This window comes from Nicotiana tabacum, chromosome 5 (assembly GCF_000715075.1).
Source record: "Nicotiana tabacum cultivar K326 chromosome 5, ASM71507v2, whole genome shotgun sequence".
Classification (NCBI taxonomy): domain Eukaryota; kingdom Viridiplantae; phylum Streptophyta; class Magnoliopsida; order Solanales; family Solanaceae; genus Nicotiana; species Nicotiana tabacum.
The window spans coordinates 107,443,396-107,459,410 of record NC_134084.1 but is presented as its reverse complement, the minus strand read 5'-3'; the positions used below and the strand labels follow the sequence as shown (position 1 = coordinate 107,459,410).

At 36.0% G+C, this 16,015-nt stretch overlaps 1 protein-coding gene across 1 annotated transcript; it reads left to right on the top strand.

Moving 5' to 3' along the window:
• The first annotated feature begins 5,468 nt into the window (after window positions 1–5,468).
• LOC107786634 (digalactosyldiacylglycerol synthase 1, chloroplastic) lies at window positions 5,469–11,287 on the top strand. The gene is made up of 7 exons (XM_016608154.2): window positions 5,469–6,229; window positions 7,438–7,470; window positions 8,174–8,261; window positions 8,543–9,027; window positions 9,123–9,389; window positions 9,574–9,923; window positions 10,555–11,287. Exons 1-7 carry the CDS (start codon window positions 5,594–5,596, stop codon window positions 11,078–11,080), a joined length of 2,385 nt encoding a protein of 794 aa, XP_016463640.1. The 5' UTR covers window positions 5,469–5,593; the 3' UTR covers window positions 11,081–11,287.
• The last annotated feature ends 4,728 nt before the right edge of the window (window positions 11,288–16,015 follow it).

Genomic DNA, 16,015 nt, shown 5'->3' with positions numbered 1-16,015 from the left:
AGGCAAGCATCCTACCATCACATAAATTTTCACGCGATAACCATTCATAAGTATCATAGCAACCTGTGCATAGCCTCAAAACTCTCAAAAGTACAAATACTGAGCTGAAACGACATAATATCCTTCCGTAAGGCGACGATAATAGCCCAGACAACCACGCAGAGAGAAACATCCCGCACCACATCTGTAGTACCATAACAATTACTCATTTCCCGATTTATAACCAGCGTTTCGCGTCGTATAAGATTGAATGAAAGGGAAATGAAGGCATAAGACTCAAAGTAATACACGATGAGGAATCAAGAAGGGAAGTGCTCCTAATAGTCCTGTAGCCCCTCAAAGATAAGTACAGATGTCTCTGTACCGATCCGTAAGACTCTACTAGACTTGCTCATGACTCGTGAGACCTAAGGGAACCTAGTGCCCTGATACCATGTTGTCACGAACCAAAATCCATGAAAGGCCGTGATGGCGCCGGACACCTCGGTCAGGCATGCCAACATTTAATAGTTAATTAAACTATCATTTTAATATTTTAGGAACCATAAACTTACTTTAATTTAATTAGTAAAAAGTAATCATTACTGAATAAATAAAAGTGTTTACAACTTTCAATACTAAATATCTCATAATCACCCCAGAACCCGGTGTCACAAGTTTATGAGCAATCACTAGGAGAATCAAATGAAATACAATAACAGTCCGGAATACAAATTTGGACAGAAAGTAAATACAATACTCTGAAAGAGACTCTGCTGGTTGCAGGTTGTCTCGAGAGATGCATCTTACCTAAGTCTTTGTATCAACCATGCTGCTACGCCCACTAGGCCACTAGGGATACATGTGCTTGTGCAATAAAAATGCACAACAAGTGTAGTATGAGTACGAAAACAACACGTACTCAGTAAATATCTAGTCTAACCTCGAAGAAGTAGTGACGAGGGGTCGACTCCGACACTTACTAGTGATCCAATAATATTGGGTAAAGTGAAGGGGTGAATAAACATGAAACAATGCAAGTATATGAAATAAACAAGTATAAACACATGATACAATTCTCCTCTTCATAATTTTACTCACGCTCTCAACTAGCAAGTTCCCTCCGTAACTGGAGCATATATATAGATATGGAGGATTTCATTGAGGAAGTTGTCATAATTCCAATCAGGGAAAAATCCCCCAGATTCACTGGCTTCTAGCCAAATGTCACGCACGATTCCATGAGAATTGTATATATATATATAGGAAATACCGAGGCGTACAGCCCGATCCAATAATAAAAGTAAATTGTGCAATGCCAGAGGGTCGAATGGCACGAACCATAGATGCATCTATTAACATGCCGAGGCGATCGACCCGCTCCCATGAGAGTAGTATAAGTAAATACCCCGCTCGCGAATCATACATGCGACACGGTCAAATATATATTTAAGGAATTTTCCGGCTCGCGAATCATACAAGCGACGCAACCAAATATAAATTTATTAATACATCAAAATCCTTTTCTTGATTCTTTCAAAAATAGAGACAATTCAACGTGAAGATTTTAAGGTAATTTTCCCCGCTCGCGAAACATACATGCGACGCGGTTACACATAGATTTCTTAAGTAATTAAAAGAGTTCCTCAATTCTTTTTGAAAGTACTAAGTTTAATGGAAGCACTTAAATTCATAAATTCCTAAATAAAAATACCTTTCAACACAGTTATTACGCAACTCAAATCTTATTTTTGCTCAAGGCAAACAATAACATCAATCAACAACAATATCAACAAAGCATGATGTAACCTAGGACTACCCGGACATAGGCATAATAGTAGCTAGCACGGACTCTCGTCACCACACGCGTACGTAGCCCCCACAAATAGAAGCACATATCCAATTAATTCACCTATGGGGACAATTCCCTCTTACAAGGTTAGAAAGGAGACTCACCTCGCTCCGAAGTTCCATAACCGGCTTCCAAGCCCTTCCGACGACTCAAACCGATGCACGACGCTCCAAAACTAGCCAATAATTATGCAAACCCATCAATATACGTTCGAATACTCATTATAATCCAATTTATAATAGTTTCTAACCCCGATCGAAAAGTCGATAAAAATCACCCTCGTGCCGACGTGCCCAGATTTTGAAATTTTTCGAAGGTAAACTTTAAGCATAACCCCACGAACTCAAATATATAATTTATTTCCAATTCCATGCCCAAATTCGTGGTAAAAATCCAAATATACAAGATTCTAGGTTTTCCTCACAATCCTATATTTTCCACTAACTTCCATGCTTTAAATCTAAACCATGTATTGAACTTATAATGAGTGAGAACAACTTACCTTGACATAGACGACGAAAGTCTCCACTTGAAGCTCTCCAAAAATCGTCCAACCAAGAGATAATGGAAGAAAAATGGGCCAAACCCCCGTTTTAAAGAAACCTCACTGCCTCCAGCATTTTTGCACCTGTGGTGTAGAGGCTGCTTCTGCGTCCCCGCTTCTGCGGCACTGGTGCCGCTTCTGCGGCTTGAGCCACTTCTGCGATGGCTTCCTTCGCACCTGCGCCTTCGCAGGTGCGGTCTCTGGTCCGCTTCCGCGGTCACTGGCCTCCCTTTGCTTGCCCGCTTCTGCGAGTCCTTTCCCGGAATCCACTCGGTGTCCCTAGGACCGCGTCCAATCATACCAACCATTCCCAAAACATAGCGGACCTGCTCAAGGCATCAAATCATATCAAACAATGTCGAAATCACGAATCATACCTTAATTCGTGCTTTATGAACTTTAGAACTTCAAACTTCTACATTCAATGCCGAAACCTCTTAATTTACGTCCGATTGACCTCAAATTTTGCACACAGGTCATATTCGACATTACGGACCTACTCCAATTTTCAAAATCGGAATCCAATCCCGATATCAAAAAGTCCATTTCCGGTTAAACTTTTTAGAAACCCTCAAATTCCTAACTTTAGCCAAATGCCTCCAAAATGACCTGCAGACCTCCAAATCCACTTCCGATCGCGCTCCCAATACGATAATCACCATACGGAGCTATTCCCAGACTTGAATTCCCAAACGGACATCGATAACACTGAAATGCACTGCAACCCATATTTATGAAATTCTTCCCAAAATGTTAACTTCCACAATAGGCGCCGAAATGCTCCCGGGTCATCCAAAACCCGATCCGGGCATACACCCAAGTCCGAAATCATCACACGAACCTGCTGAAACCTTTAAATTCTGATTCCGAGGTTGTTTTCTCATAAATCAAACCTTAGTCAATTCTTTCAACTTGAAGCTTCCGAAATGAGACTTTTCTTTCCAAATCAACTCCAAAATTCCCGAAATTCAATTCCGATCATGCGTACAAGTCATAATACCTGAAGTGAAGCTACTCGTGGCCTAAAACCGCCGAACGATGCGCTAGAGCTCAAAACGAACAGTCGGGTCATTACAATTTCCTTGGTAGAAATCTTAGTAGTTGCAAATCATTCTTCTCTATATTTGTTAAAGAAAGAAATCAAACTTTTTCACTTTACAGAACTCTTTTTTAAACTTATAAATGATTAGGTACAATAAAAATGGACTCCTCATAAATATGGAGCTCTAAAGCGATTGCTTTACTTGCTTTATGGGAGGACCGCCATTGTTCACTAAGATAAAGTTGAAAAGTTTAACGAAAAAAATCCAAAACGCACTTAAACAGCAAATTGACTGTTATAAAGTAATTTTTTTTGGCGTTAACTAGTTAGTAAATACACAATTTATCCCAAAAATAACACATATGGAAATGTTAAAGGAGTGTAAAACCAGCCAACTTTTCTTCCTAAAATAACTATCAATAATACAGTTGAACAAGCCAGCTGAAACTTGGTGGAAATGTCAAAAGAATGTACAACCAGACCACCCAATATAATCTTTATTTTACCGGTATAGGGATAAGATGATTAAGATCTTTTTACTCTTCTTAGTTCTTACCCAGAGATCTTGGGTCGAGTGCTGAGAATATATATAGGTCCCTCTTGATATGAAATACTTTATCTTCTTAATCTGAATTGATTGGACTAGTAAATTACGAATATAGAAGTCTAATACAAAAGACAAAACAATCTTTCTTGCTTGAAACGATCGACTCAGTGACACTGTTCAACAAGACAACTGAAACTTCCCATTCAACTTAAAATGACAGCTAAGGAAAATAAAGCCAGAGAAAATATGAATAGAGCTATCATCACGTGGCAGGCAGCCTTGTATAAAAGTCCACCAACAGATGCTTAAATTAACTTTTTCTCCAAATGAAGCTTTTCCAGGGAAAGAAAGCTCCAAAGTTGTAGAAGCATATTCCACTTTCCTGAATATTCTAATTAAGAAAGCAAATATGAAAACAAATTATGTATCTTGACTATATATAACTGTACATACACATACACAAATATATTTCAAATTAGGCATATGTAAGAATATCCTTTGCATCTTATATGTGGCGAAACCAAATTTTTTTCAAGGGTGTTCTAACTTGAAAGAAATAAAAAAAATCCGATAAAATATCTTCAATATATATTTTATATATCTAAAATTAATATTTTACTTATATACACAGTATAATTTTTCGTAATTTTTCAGCGAAGACCACCCTTTCCTAAAGGTGGCTTCGCCCATGAATTTGGTGCAAGTACTTTTAATTGGCCATTCTCTGCATAATAGTATTGTATTGCTTTTCAAAATTTGAATCACAACACCATTCTTTTCACTTGAACAAATCCATGCAAAATAAGGGGAAAATAAACAGAAAAATAAGAAAAAGACAAAGGATAGTTAATAATTTGCTATATACACACACAGATACACACTCTTCATGTAATGTCTAATTTTTCACTTGAACAAATCCTTGCAAAATAAAGGGGAAATAGACAGAAAAATAAGAAAAAAACAAAGGATAGTTGAAAAATAAAATTATTTTATTGGGATTAAAGTTTCAGCGTAATATTTGTAAGTTTACCGACATAACTAATAATCCACCATTTAGGAATAGATTCTAATTTTAGGACGACTTCTCATTTATATCTTTCTTTTTTTTTTTCTAAGTTTTATTAGTTTATTTATTTAAAATTATAAGTTATATCTCAATCTCAAATAAAATTGAATTTAATAGATTTTTTCAACCACCAAAAAATATTGTAAAATATATGAATTTCTCTGCTTTAATCAGAAGAGGCAAAATTTATAAAAATAGACAAACTTGCTATAGGCGTTGCCTTTTCAAATGTGTCCTACGCTGTAAATTTTATTTCCTGAATATGCTAGTATATAAATTCCGTTATCAACTCACGTGACCAAATCCACATCACTGATCTCCATACTTCCACCTCACTTCCCGCGAATCCAATCAACACGGTTTCATCCTTAGGTGTTCCTCCACGTGTCATCTCCCACATGAAAAACAAATTAATTTTTTATTTCCCAAATCCTAAGCCGTTAAATTCTCAGCCGGACCCTCCTTTTTCATTTCCTACTTTCTTCCCCCCATTGGAGAAAGAGAAGAGGAGAACACTCCAATTTCTTCTCGAAACCCTAGAAATTATCAATCCGACCGGAGAAATGATTAATTTCAGGCCGCCGGAGACGAGGACGAGGTCGTCTGTAGGTTCGAGTTCGTCGGTAGTGACGGCGGAGAAAGCGTTGTCATTCATCTCGAAAGGATGGCAAGAGGTAAGATCATCAGCGGACGCGGATCTTCAACTCATTAAAAACCGAGCGAACTCGTTTAAGAACTTAGCGGACCGAGAACTGGAGAATTTCATAAATTCTGCTTCGAAATCGCCCTTCACTGTTCCAACAATTACGGCATCTGCCACTACGACGCCGGCGGAGATTGAATTTGTGAAGAAGCTCCGTCCCAAGCTCTCGGAGTTTCGTAGGGCCTATTCCTCGCCGGAATTCAAGTGGCCGGCGCAGGGGAAGCTCCGGATTGATTTGTCAGCGATAAAGAATGTGATTGTGGCGGAAGTGGAAGAGGAGGAGGAAGATGAGAGAGAGAGGTGGAGGAAGTGGAGGAGAGAAAGGTTTAAGGAAGAAGGGCAATTTGGGGAATTTAATTGGGAGCCGATTAAGGCTTTCAAGACTAGGTTAAGGGAGCTAGAGGTGGATCTAAAGGGCGGCTCGAGTTCGTCGCCAGTGGATATTTTTGAAGGGATAAAGAATAGTGAATTCGTGGTGAAAGTAAAATCAAGCTTGGTAATTTTATTTACTCTTATTATCATGCTTTATTATGGAAACTTATTTACGGTGTTCATTCATGGACTAAAAGCATAATTGCTTGTAGAAGTGTAATTTTGCTCGTAGTATTTTAGCTTCGACTTACCATCATTGATGAAATGGTTTGCTATTTCACAAAAAAAAAAAAAAACGAATCTTGGATGAGTATAGTCATCTTCTGTTTTGATTTGTCGAATGATCTGTTGTACTTTTGAATATGGTAGGTGTTTGGTTTTGATGAATGATCTGTTTAGACTAGCTGTTATGAGCTGCTACTCTGTGACAGTAACAAAGTATTCCAATAACAACCTAGTTGCCTCTTCTCCCTAAACAATAAATCCTAAGAAACCTCTTATTCATCAGAGGAATGGAGTTGAGTTTCGTTCTTCAATCTTTTTAACACAAGTAATCTTAAGCAAGATTGTGTATGTTTTAAGGCGGTGCTAGTATTCACATTGTTAGCTTTGCATTTGAGATTCCATTTGTTCCTTGAGCACTAAAGATGCTATTTTATCAAGTAAAATGGAGCATTAAAGACCACCCTTCTGTGGTTCTTTTTCCTCAACCCTTCTCTTACTGTATGAGAAATACTATGTACTACGATTCATTATTATCTGATATGCCTTCTCCAGGTAAAGTTTTAGAAGTATTAATTGGATAGTAGGATCACTTAGTAGGTTAGGTGTTGCAATCCTATCTCCTTTTCTGGATAAGCGCCTCTGCCTCGTTAGGTGGTACATATTTTTCTTTTATGTGGTAGATATTGTCTTGATACTATATTTCTCTTTTTGAAACTTCCATTTTTTTGGGTTAGTGTGCTAATGGTTGAGTTGGTTTTTCCATAGGTTGTAGCATCTTCTTGCTAGTAATTTCTGGAGATTTCTTTGGGCTACGGGATTTAGTCAAATGGTTGGTTGTTCTTTTTTAGATGCAACTTAGTGTTTAATGTTATACCTGAGTAGTTTGGGTCGCAGTGGGAGGACAAGCGTGGATTTGTTCAACTTGTTAGGCATGGACAATGGGTTTCCTTATTTCAGATCTTTTAGTTCTTTCCTTCTGTCTCTCAATTCCTTTACCATTATGTGTTTTCGTGTTACTTATTAGTCGTGTCTGTTCACATTTATATTAATTGATGTTGATCCTTGTGATTAATTTATTGTTTTTGTGTTTGTCCAATGGTTTCGCAGAAATCAATTTGCAAGGAACCAGAAGAGACAAAGGTTGGTGTCTTATCTTTTAATATGTGATGAGGTTATATTGTACATGGTTTTTATGCATTTGATTTGGATTGTGCCCATTGGTCAATACTTTGCTTCAAAAGTTGAGAAAGGAAGCGAATTGAAGAGACAAGTAGAGAAAATTTATGCATTTCCTGTGCTTAGTTTTGTTGTAATCTTTGAGATGACGGGAAGTATAGGAAGAAAACACAGAGAGGAGATAACAATTTCTTTTGATGTCTTTTCACGATAAAAAAGAGATAATTCTCCTTTGATAAGCGAGAGGAGGAATAATTTTCCTTTCACTTTCTCTTATTTTTCACTATTCCAAACAAGAGAAAGGATAAGCATTTCCCTTATTTTTCTCTTCATTCCTTCTATATTTTCTCTTCCTATCCTGTAGCCTCCTTCTCCAAAAATCTTCACTATTACGAATTTAATTGGTAATTGATGAAATGAATATCCTAAACGAACTATTCTTTCTTTTTATGCATACAAGTTGGACTGCATGTCAACAGCACAAAATCTCTATTATTGGATTTTATCCTTTATTAATTTATAGTATTTTTTTTTTTACTAGGAACTAGTCTCGGAGGGTTAAATTGTTGTGAAGTTAAACTAGGATGAAATTCATTTCTAGCAGATTGAAAGCAATTAGGCTAGAAACATTTTCTTCCTCTTATTTCCATGTTCTTCATCTATGCAGGGAGTGCCACCACTTGATGTGCCAGAATTGTTAGCATATTTAGTGAGACAGTCGAGCCCATTTTTGGATCAAATTGGAATAAGAAGAGGTAATATTTCATTGTCCATTTACAAATTAATTAGTGTGTGGATTGTCTTTGTTTTCTACATTCTGTTTGCAATACTTTTTCTTGGGAATGCTAATTATTAAATATTTGTTCTGTTTTCTGTACTCAAGCTGTGCATATAGTCTACGTAAATGCTCTTTATTTTTCTTTTCCTTTTTTGATGCTTAGTCTATTTAATCTGTCGAAGGTCTACAAGCTTAGTCTATTTAATCTGTCTTTAGACACTATAAGCCATCTTTTCTGGGTCTTTAATTTGTTTGCAGATATATCGGAAAAGATTGTGGATAGTCTATGCAGCAAAGGACGAAGCAAACTTTTGCTACATTCTTTACCCGAAGGAGGGTCCTCACTGATTGAAGGTGAAATTATGAATGATGAACTAGATTTAAGAATTGCCAGTGTTCTTCAGAGTACTGGTCATTGTTATGAAGGTGGATTTTGGGGAGATTCTACCAAGCCGAACCTATCAGGTGATAAAAGGCATGTAGCAATAGTCACAACTGCTAGCCTTCCTTGGATGACGGGAACTGCTGTAAATCCTCTATTCCGAGCGGCTTACTTAGCCAAATTAGAAAAGCAGAATGTTACATTGCTGGTTCCATGGCTATGTAAATCCGACCAAGAGCTAGTTTATCCAAACCAGCTCACTTTTAGTTCTCCTGAAGATCAGGAGCTTTATATACGCAATTGGCTCGAGGAGCGAATTGGTTTCAAGGCAAACTTCAAGATTTCATTTTACCCTGGGAAGGTAGTCCCTGATTAACTATCTAAATAAACTATACTATGATAGGCGAAGATGTTGAGATGGATGTGATTATTTGACGCACGTTTTTTTCCTTCCAGTTCTCCAAAGAAAGGCGGAGTATAATGCCAGCTGGAGACACTTCTCAGTTTATCCCTTCAAGAGATGCCGATATTGCAATTTTAGAGGAGCCAGAACATCTCAATTGGTACCACCATGGCAAACGCTGGACTGATAAATTTAACCATGTTGTTGGTATTGTCCACACAAACTATTTGGAATATATCAAGAGGGAAAAGAATGGGGCTCTTCAGGCATTTTTTGTGAAACACGTTAATAATTTGGTCAGTAGAGCATATTGTGACAAGGTATGTTAGTCTATGGACTAAATTTTCCATGGTAAAAGGAGATAAAGGGAAACAGTTGGTACATACATTACGCATTAGAAGATGCTTTAACTCTGCATTTAAGCACCATGTCCTCGTATAATCTTAAAGCACCCTGCGTGTTATTTCTTGATGGTCCTAATTGAGATGTCAATTTGCTGTTTAGGTTCTTCGCCTTTCTGCTGCTACACAGGATTTACCCAAGTCTTTGGTCTGCAATGTTCATGGTGTCAATCCGAAGTTTCTGAAAATAGGAGAAAAAGCAGCTGCAGATAGACAAAGCGGCCAGCAAGTGTTCTCTAAAGGAGCATATTTCTTAGGCAAAATGGTTTGGGCGAAGGGATACCGGGAGTTGATAGATCTGTTAGCAAACCACAAAACTAACCTTGATGGTTTTAATTTGGATGTATATGGCAATGGGGAAGATGCTCATGAAGTACAGAGTACAGCAAAGAGGTTAAATCTCAATGTCAACTTCATGAAAGGTAGAGACCATGCAGATGATTCCCTTCATGGGTAAGAATCCTTCAGTAGGACTTTTTACTAATGAAGAATGTAGTTGTTACAACAAATGGACATTATTTAGTACATCTTGTTCCGTTTTGGTGCGATCATCTATAAAGCATCATTAAGCAATTTTAATGGAACTGACAATATTAGCATTCTGTTTCCCTGTGGCGCAATGATTTTAGAATTACTGTTAATTTATCAATGACTAAAATGGTCAAGATATTTGTATGATCAGCTATGTGCTAACCTGAAGAGTTATTGAGCACATGTTCTACCTGATCTTTGTTAAGATGTAGAGTATGGGACAGATATACTCTCATCCATGGGATTTCAATTCTACTTGGCGGAAAATTTTCTTCTTCTTTTAGAGGGTTAGATACCTAATGAACAAGGTTATTTTTATAAGGCCTTTTAACTCTTTTCTCTGCATCTCCTATTAATACTGAATGCATTTTTTTGTTTTGGGGATTTTTCATTGACGTGATACTATTGCTAGATCTTAAGATTAATTAACAATGTTGAGTGCAGACCACTTGCTGCCTTTTGTTTGATGCTAGTAGTTGATTTTTCCCATTTTCTTGTTCCCTGTTTGATTTGTTACAGTTCAGCTTCTGAATGTACATATTTTCGCTTGCAGTTACAAGGTTTTCATAAATCCTAGTATCAGTGATGTGCTTTGTACTGCCACGGCCGAGGCTCTTGCAATGGGGAAATTTGTAGTCTGTGCAGACCACCCATCAAATGAGTTTTTCCAGGCATTCCCGAATTGCTTGACTTATAGGACACCTGATGACTTTGTCTCAAAAGTTCAAGAGGCAATGTCCAGCGAACCTCAACCTCTCACTCCCGATGAGCAATACAAGCTTTCATGGGAAGCTGCTACCCAGAGATTCATGGAATATTCCGACCTTGATAAGGTTTTGACTAGTGAAACAAGTCTGTACAGGAGACGTCCGAAGGGCATGGGAAAATCAGTTTCCATGCCAAACCTAGAAGAGATGGTAGATGGGGGTATGGCGTTTGTTCACAATTGTTTCACAGGGAACGAGTTCTTGAGGTTGTGTACTGGCGCAATACCTAGATCTCGGGATTATGACAAGGAGCATTGCAAAGATCTCCATCTCTTGCCTCCTCAGGTAGAAAACCCAATATATGGCTGGTAAATAGATACGTAACTAACATGTATATCATTATTTCTAATATGTATTATAGGATATCATGCAAACTGGATGATCTTAGCTCCAATTCTAAAGGTCTAGGTCTTGTTGCTTTCTAGATATTGATGCAGTTAAACCTGCAGGGATAGTTTATAGGATCATATGTAAAGTTTGTAACCTGTAATGGGCATACCTCTTCTGTCTCTCTTTACCTATGTGCTTGAGTTTCAGGTTATTGCACCGGAGGTACTCCAGATTTAGAATTAATAGTCCAAATTCGTTTACAAAGTTGGAAAACTTCCAGCAGCTGAAGCAACTGCTCTCTTGTACTATGCTTTGTACAACTATTATATTGTAGTTTCAGTCTATCAGACTGTAGCAGCACGAAAGTTGCTCTAAATTACTTGCCACTTTTTGCATAATGTCTTGATTATATCTGTAGGCTGCTTTGTTTGAGAATTGTGGTTCTTTTCTTTATGTAAGAAAGTGTGTAACCACGCGCAAAGGAACTAAATGAACTCAACTACTACTATAAAAGGGTATTTCGGTGCACAAAACATCCTGCATTCACGCAAAGTCCGGGGAAGGGTCGCACCTCTAGGGGTGTGATGTAGACAACCTATCCTATTAGTGGCGTTTCCAGACAGTCTACATATTGCTTCCACGGTTCAAACCCGTGACCGATAACTCAACAGCTACTATCTAAGCCAAAATTCACATTTTGCTACTTGGCCATGAGTTCATTGCAGCTCCCAGGATAAAATAGTAGAATTTGCACCAGCTATCCACTTTTACAGGTGCAACATAGCCAGTTTTTTCTAGGCATCTAATTAGCTTGAAGAAGGCAAACTTCAGACCAGCGCTTTGTTCTTCTTTGTCAGACTAACAAAAAAAACACAGAACACTTGTTTGCCAAAACCAAAACCCGAAAAAGAATAGGATATTCAATCAGGATATTGACAAGGATAGTTCGAACTTTAGACTGCGGGTCTGAAGATCAACAATAACAGTTCAAATATTCAGAACCTTTGGCAGAAGTTGGAAGTTTCAAACTTCAGCTGTCTGAAATTGTAAACTGGTCAAGCTGAACTACATACCCGAAGTTTGAATTCAAACTTCAAACTCAAGGTATGGAGTTCAGCTTTGGCAATCGGGTCCAAAGTTTGAAACTTGATACTTGAGGTCTGAAGCTTGATTCCAAGATGGCTAACTCTTAGATACTTTATAATTTTCAGTATCCTTTCTTTAAATGACGGTCTTCCAAGCGGTTATTTGTGCACTAGGCCTGATAAAATAGAATTGTTGGATGAATGGGGCCCATATTTAAGATTTGAAAGGTTCAATCTTAAGCTACGAGGTATAATACAATCTTGAGAAATTTTCATAAAGCACTATCTTTTAGTGGTAATTAGTTATCTATAGATACCATTTGTTATATTATGGATTGTAGATACGTTTTCTATTGTTATAAGATGTATTAGATGTATTTAAGTTACTGTATTCATGAATACAATATCAAAAATTGGCGTAAATTAGGGAAGTCCAGCTAATCAGTTGTTGTATTCGAGTGTATTCGGCTGTATTCATGGCGTGAAACATGAGATTACAGCTGGACTAATTATTGTATTCGATTTTATTCACGGCGCGAAACAGGGGATTACACTGTTTTTAAGCGGAAAGTGAATCAATTAACATAATAAACTCCTAATATAACTCAACAAACTCAATTATAACACACAAATTTTGTATTTCCAGTTACAAGAAAAGATTCTCACCCGAAAAATACCCCAAAAATATAGCAATCTTCAGAAAAATTATATAATACATCTGAATACATAAATTATATTAATTAAAAAAACATATGAATACATTCATGGCATATAGCAAGACAATAAATACAATGAAATACATAGAATACAACGGGATACATTGAAATACAATGAAATAAAAGACAGTGAATACAATAAAATACATAGAATACATCGAGATACATTGAATTACAATGAAAGAAAAGACAATGAAATACATGAAAATACAGCGTGATACGTTGAAAATACATTGAAATATATTAATAGCAAAATCAAGTTGCTCAGCCTCAAACTCCGTCGTCTTTGTTCAAGAACAAACCCTAATTTCCGGCGAAACCGCTGTCGAGCAAAAACCCTGAATCGCCACTAGCTATAAGGGTTAATGATGTCTAGACACCCCACTGGGAGATACTCGCCACGAGTCATCCATCACGTTAGCCATGTATCATGGTCGTATTTTACCAATAGAGTTTAATGATACAATGTTTGGAATTAACTAGCTTGAATAATTCGAATATGAGCAAGTAAAGACAACAAGGGGATAAAGAACCATCTAGAGAAAGATTTTATGATTCCACGAGCCCGAATCATACTTAAAACCTCGACTTTGTCAGTTTAGCCACACCCATTAATGGGTCTTTGTCGATACCTGGTTTAACAAAGGTCGCCGTCGAGGGGCAGCCTGAAAGTATAGTTCACGAAATTGAAGATAAGGTTTGATTTCGACATTGATTCAGAGCCCCATGCCACTGACAATGAAAATTTCGTTCGACAATGGAGATGAATCAGTGGAGAATCATGGTTGTATTCATGGAGAAAGACTGGCGTTAGAGAGAGAGAGAGCGGAGAAAAATCTGAAGAATGAGAGAAAAAAATAATACAATGCATATTTTATGGCTTAAGTGTAGGAGGTGACCATAAATAGATATTTGACTATAAAAATCAAAAGGTAGCTATAGAATATAATTTTTTAAAAGGGTATTTATTTAAAATAAATAAGGTATCAACCTTTACTACAGGACATAAAAATTCCTACAATCTTCAACCCTTAATAGTTAACATTATGTAAACATTTCCAATGTTTTTGTGCTTCTTTGACATGCAATGGACAATACCTTCTGAAGTACTGATTATACATACATACATACATACATATATATATATATATATATATATATATATATATATATGTATATATATATATATATAATGGCTATAATACTACAACAATCATCTAAATGCCAAAAATTATTGTTGCATTAGCATAATACATGAATTCAAAATGAAAGGAAATCATCAGACATAAATGATCGACATTAGTCATGTTAAGTAGATAATTATATGTTGTAGTTTAAAGGTATCTAATGTGATGTTATCTTACCGAACATTTCTTTATAGACGGTGTTTTATTGTATATATTTCCTTCTAATGCTTTGGTTACTCTTTCATAACCAGAACTTTTGTTGTCGATATTGATATCTCTCTTGAAAGTGCAACATATAGTTATTCGTGTAAGAAAACACACTATGGTAAATATAGTCTAATATTTAGGATGTTTGTCTTGTACTTTATTTATTATAACTACAAAACATAAACATACTGAAAATTATTTTCGCACAAATTTAAAAGGATATTCTTTAGTTCCGGAAGACAAAAGTTGAATTCAGGGATAAACACATACATAGTAATACATTGACCAGTATCCTAAGTTCTGCATGTATGACGTTATTAGCAAAACTTCTATATACCATATGTATACTATTACATAAGTTATTCAGTGATCTAAGTTTTCACTAGCATAACAGGCATATTTTTCTTCAACATCAACCTATATGCAATGGAATATCAATTTAACTTAATCTATTTTATATATGGTGACACTAACATACGTACGAAATAATGAACTTGACAACAAACATATACGGTAGAAGGACATTTGGTATTAAAGTATTTAAATATTCTTCTTAGTAGTAAATGTTGGTACCATCTTCTGCTGAGTCTAAACTGAAAAATATTTTGTTTTACCATAAAACTTAGCAATCAACCTTTTATTTAGTTGATCAACATATTCATTTATGCTAGCTAAGATAACTCTTTAATTTCTATCGTGTAATTTGCACAAATTACGTTTTAGTCTAATGATAAAAAAAAATTCCTTATTAAATGCACTACTATTACCATTGGGGTTGATAACCAAGTGTTCTAGAAGAACCAAATCATCTTTTATTGGATGCTCTTCTTCGTTTCCGACACGAAGAAAGAAGTCATTGAATGTTGGATTTGTTCTTACTTTTATATTCTTTGTCATCTGAATATTTTTCATTTGAGATCATAAGTATAATTTTGGCAAGCTAGCTTTTACAGTTTCTGCTTTGGTCAATTTTGGAACTACTGATCGTACTTGACATAAATCAGCTCCCAAACTATTATTTTTCCTCCAAATAGTTCATGGATATCCAATACATCTCTAAAACTCTAGGCGATTGTTTCGATCATTTGACGCTTAGCCAAAAGCGCTTCATCCCATATTATCACTTTTTCTTTCCATATAAATTTAGCATTGTTGCTTTGGTTTGATATATTTGTGATAGTTATTTCAGTTATTTGAAAAAGGTATATCAAATCTAAAGTGAGTTGTAGGACCTCATAATAAAATCGTTACTGGTACACCACTTGTTCTTATTGCTAACAATATCATGCCTCTTGATCTGACATTTACAAGTAATGCATGACATAGGAATATTATTTCGATTCCGTCGGAGGCATCTATAAAGGATAATCCCGCTATACCAGAGTTGACTTTTTATAATGTAGTCTTAAAAGCTTATTTTTGTTTAGGATTTAGCTTTGATTGTGCTTCCTCAAACACTTGTATGGCCTTTTTAATATTATACTAATCTTTTTACTTTGTGATATATTTTTTTAATCTCTAACACTCTTTTTATGGAATAAATTTATGCACCCTAAATTTTTTTTAAACTTGAAAAATAATTTTACTCATATGGTGAATTTTAAAAAAAAAGTAGTAGAATTCTCTTACTAAATAATTAATTAAAAGATTTGATTATTTAGTTTTAACATAAAATATAATTTATTTTCTGTTGATTTGGATTCTTAATATTAGTTCATCTCA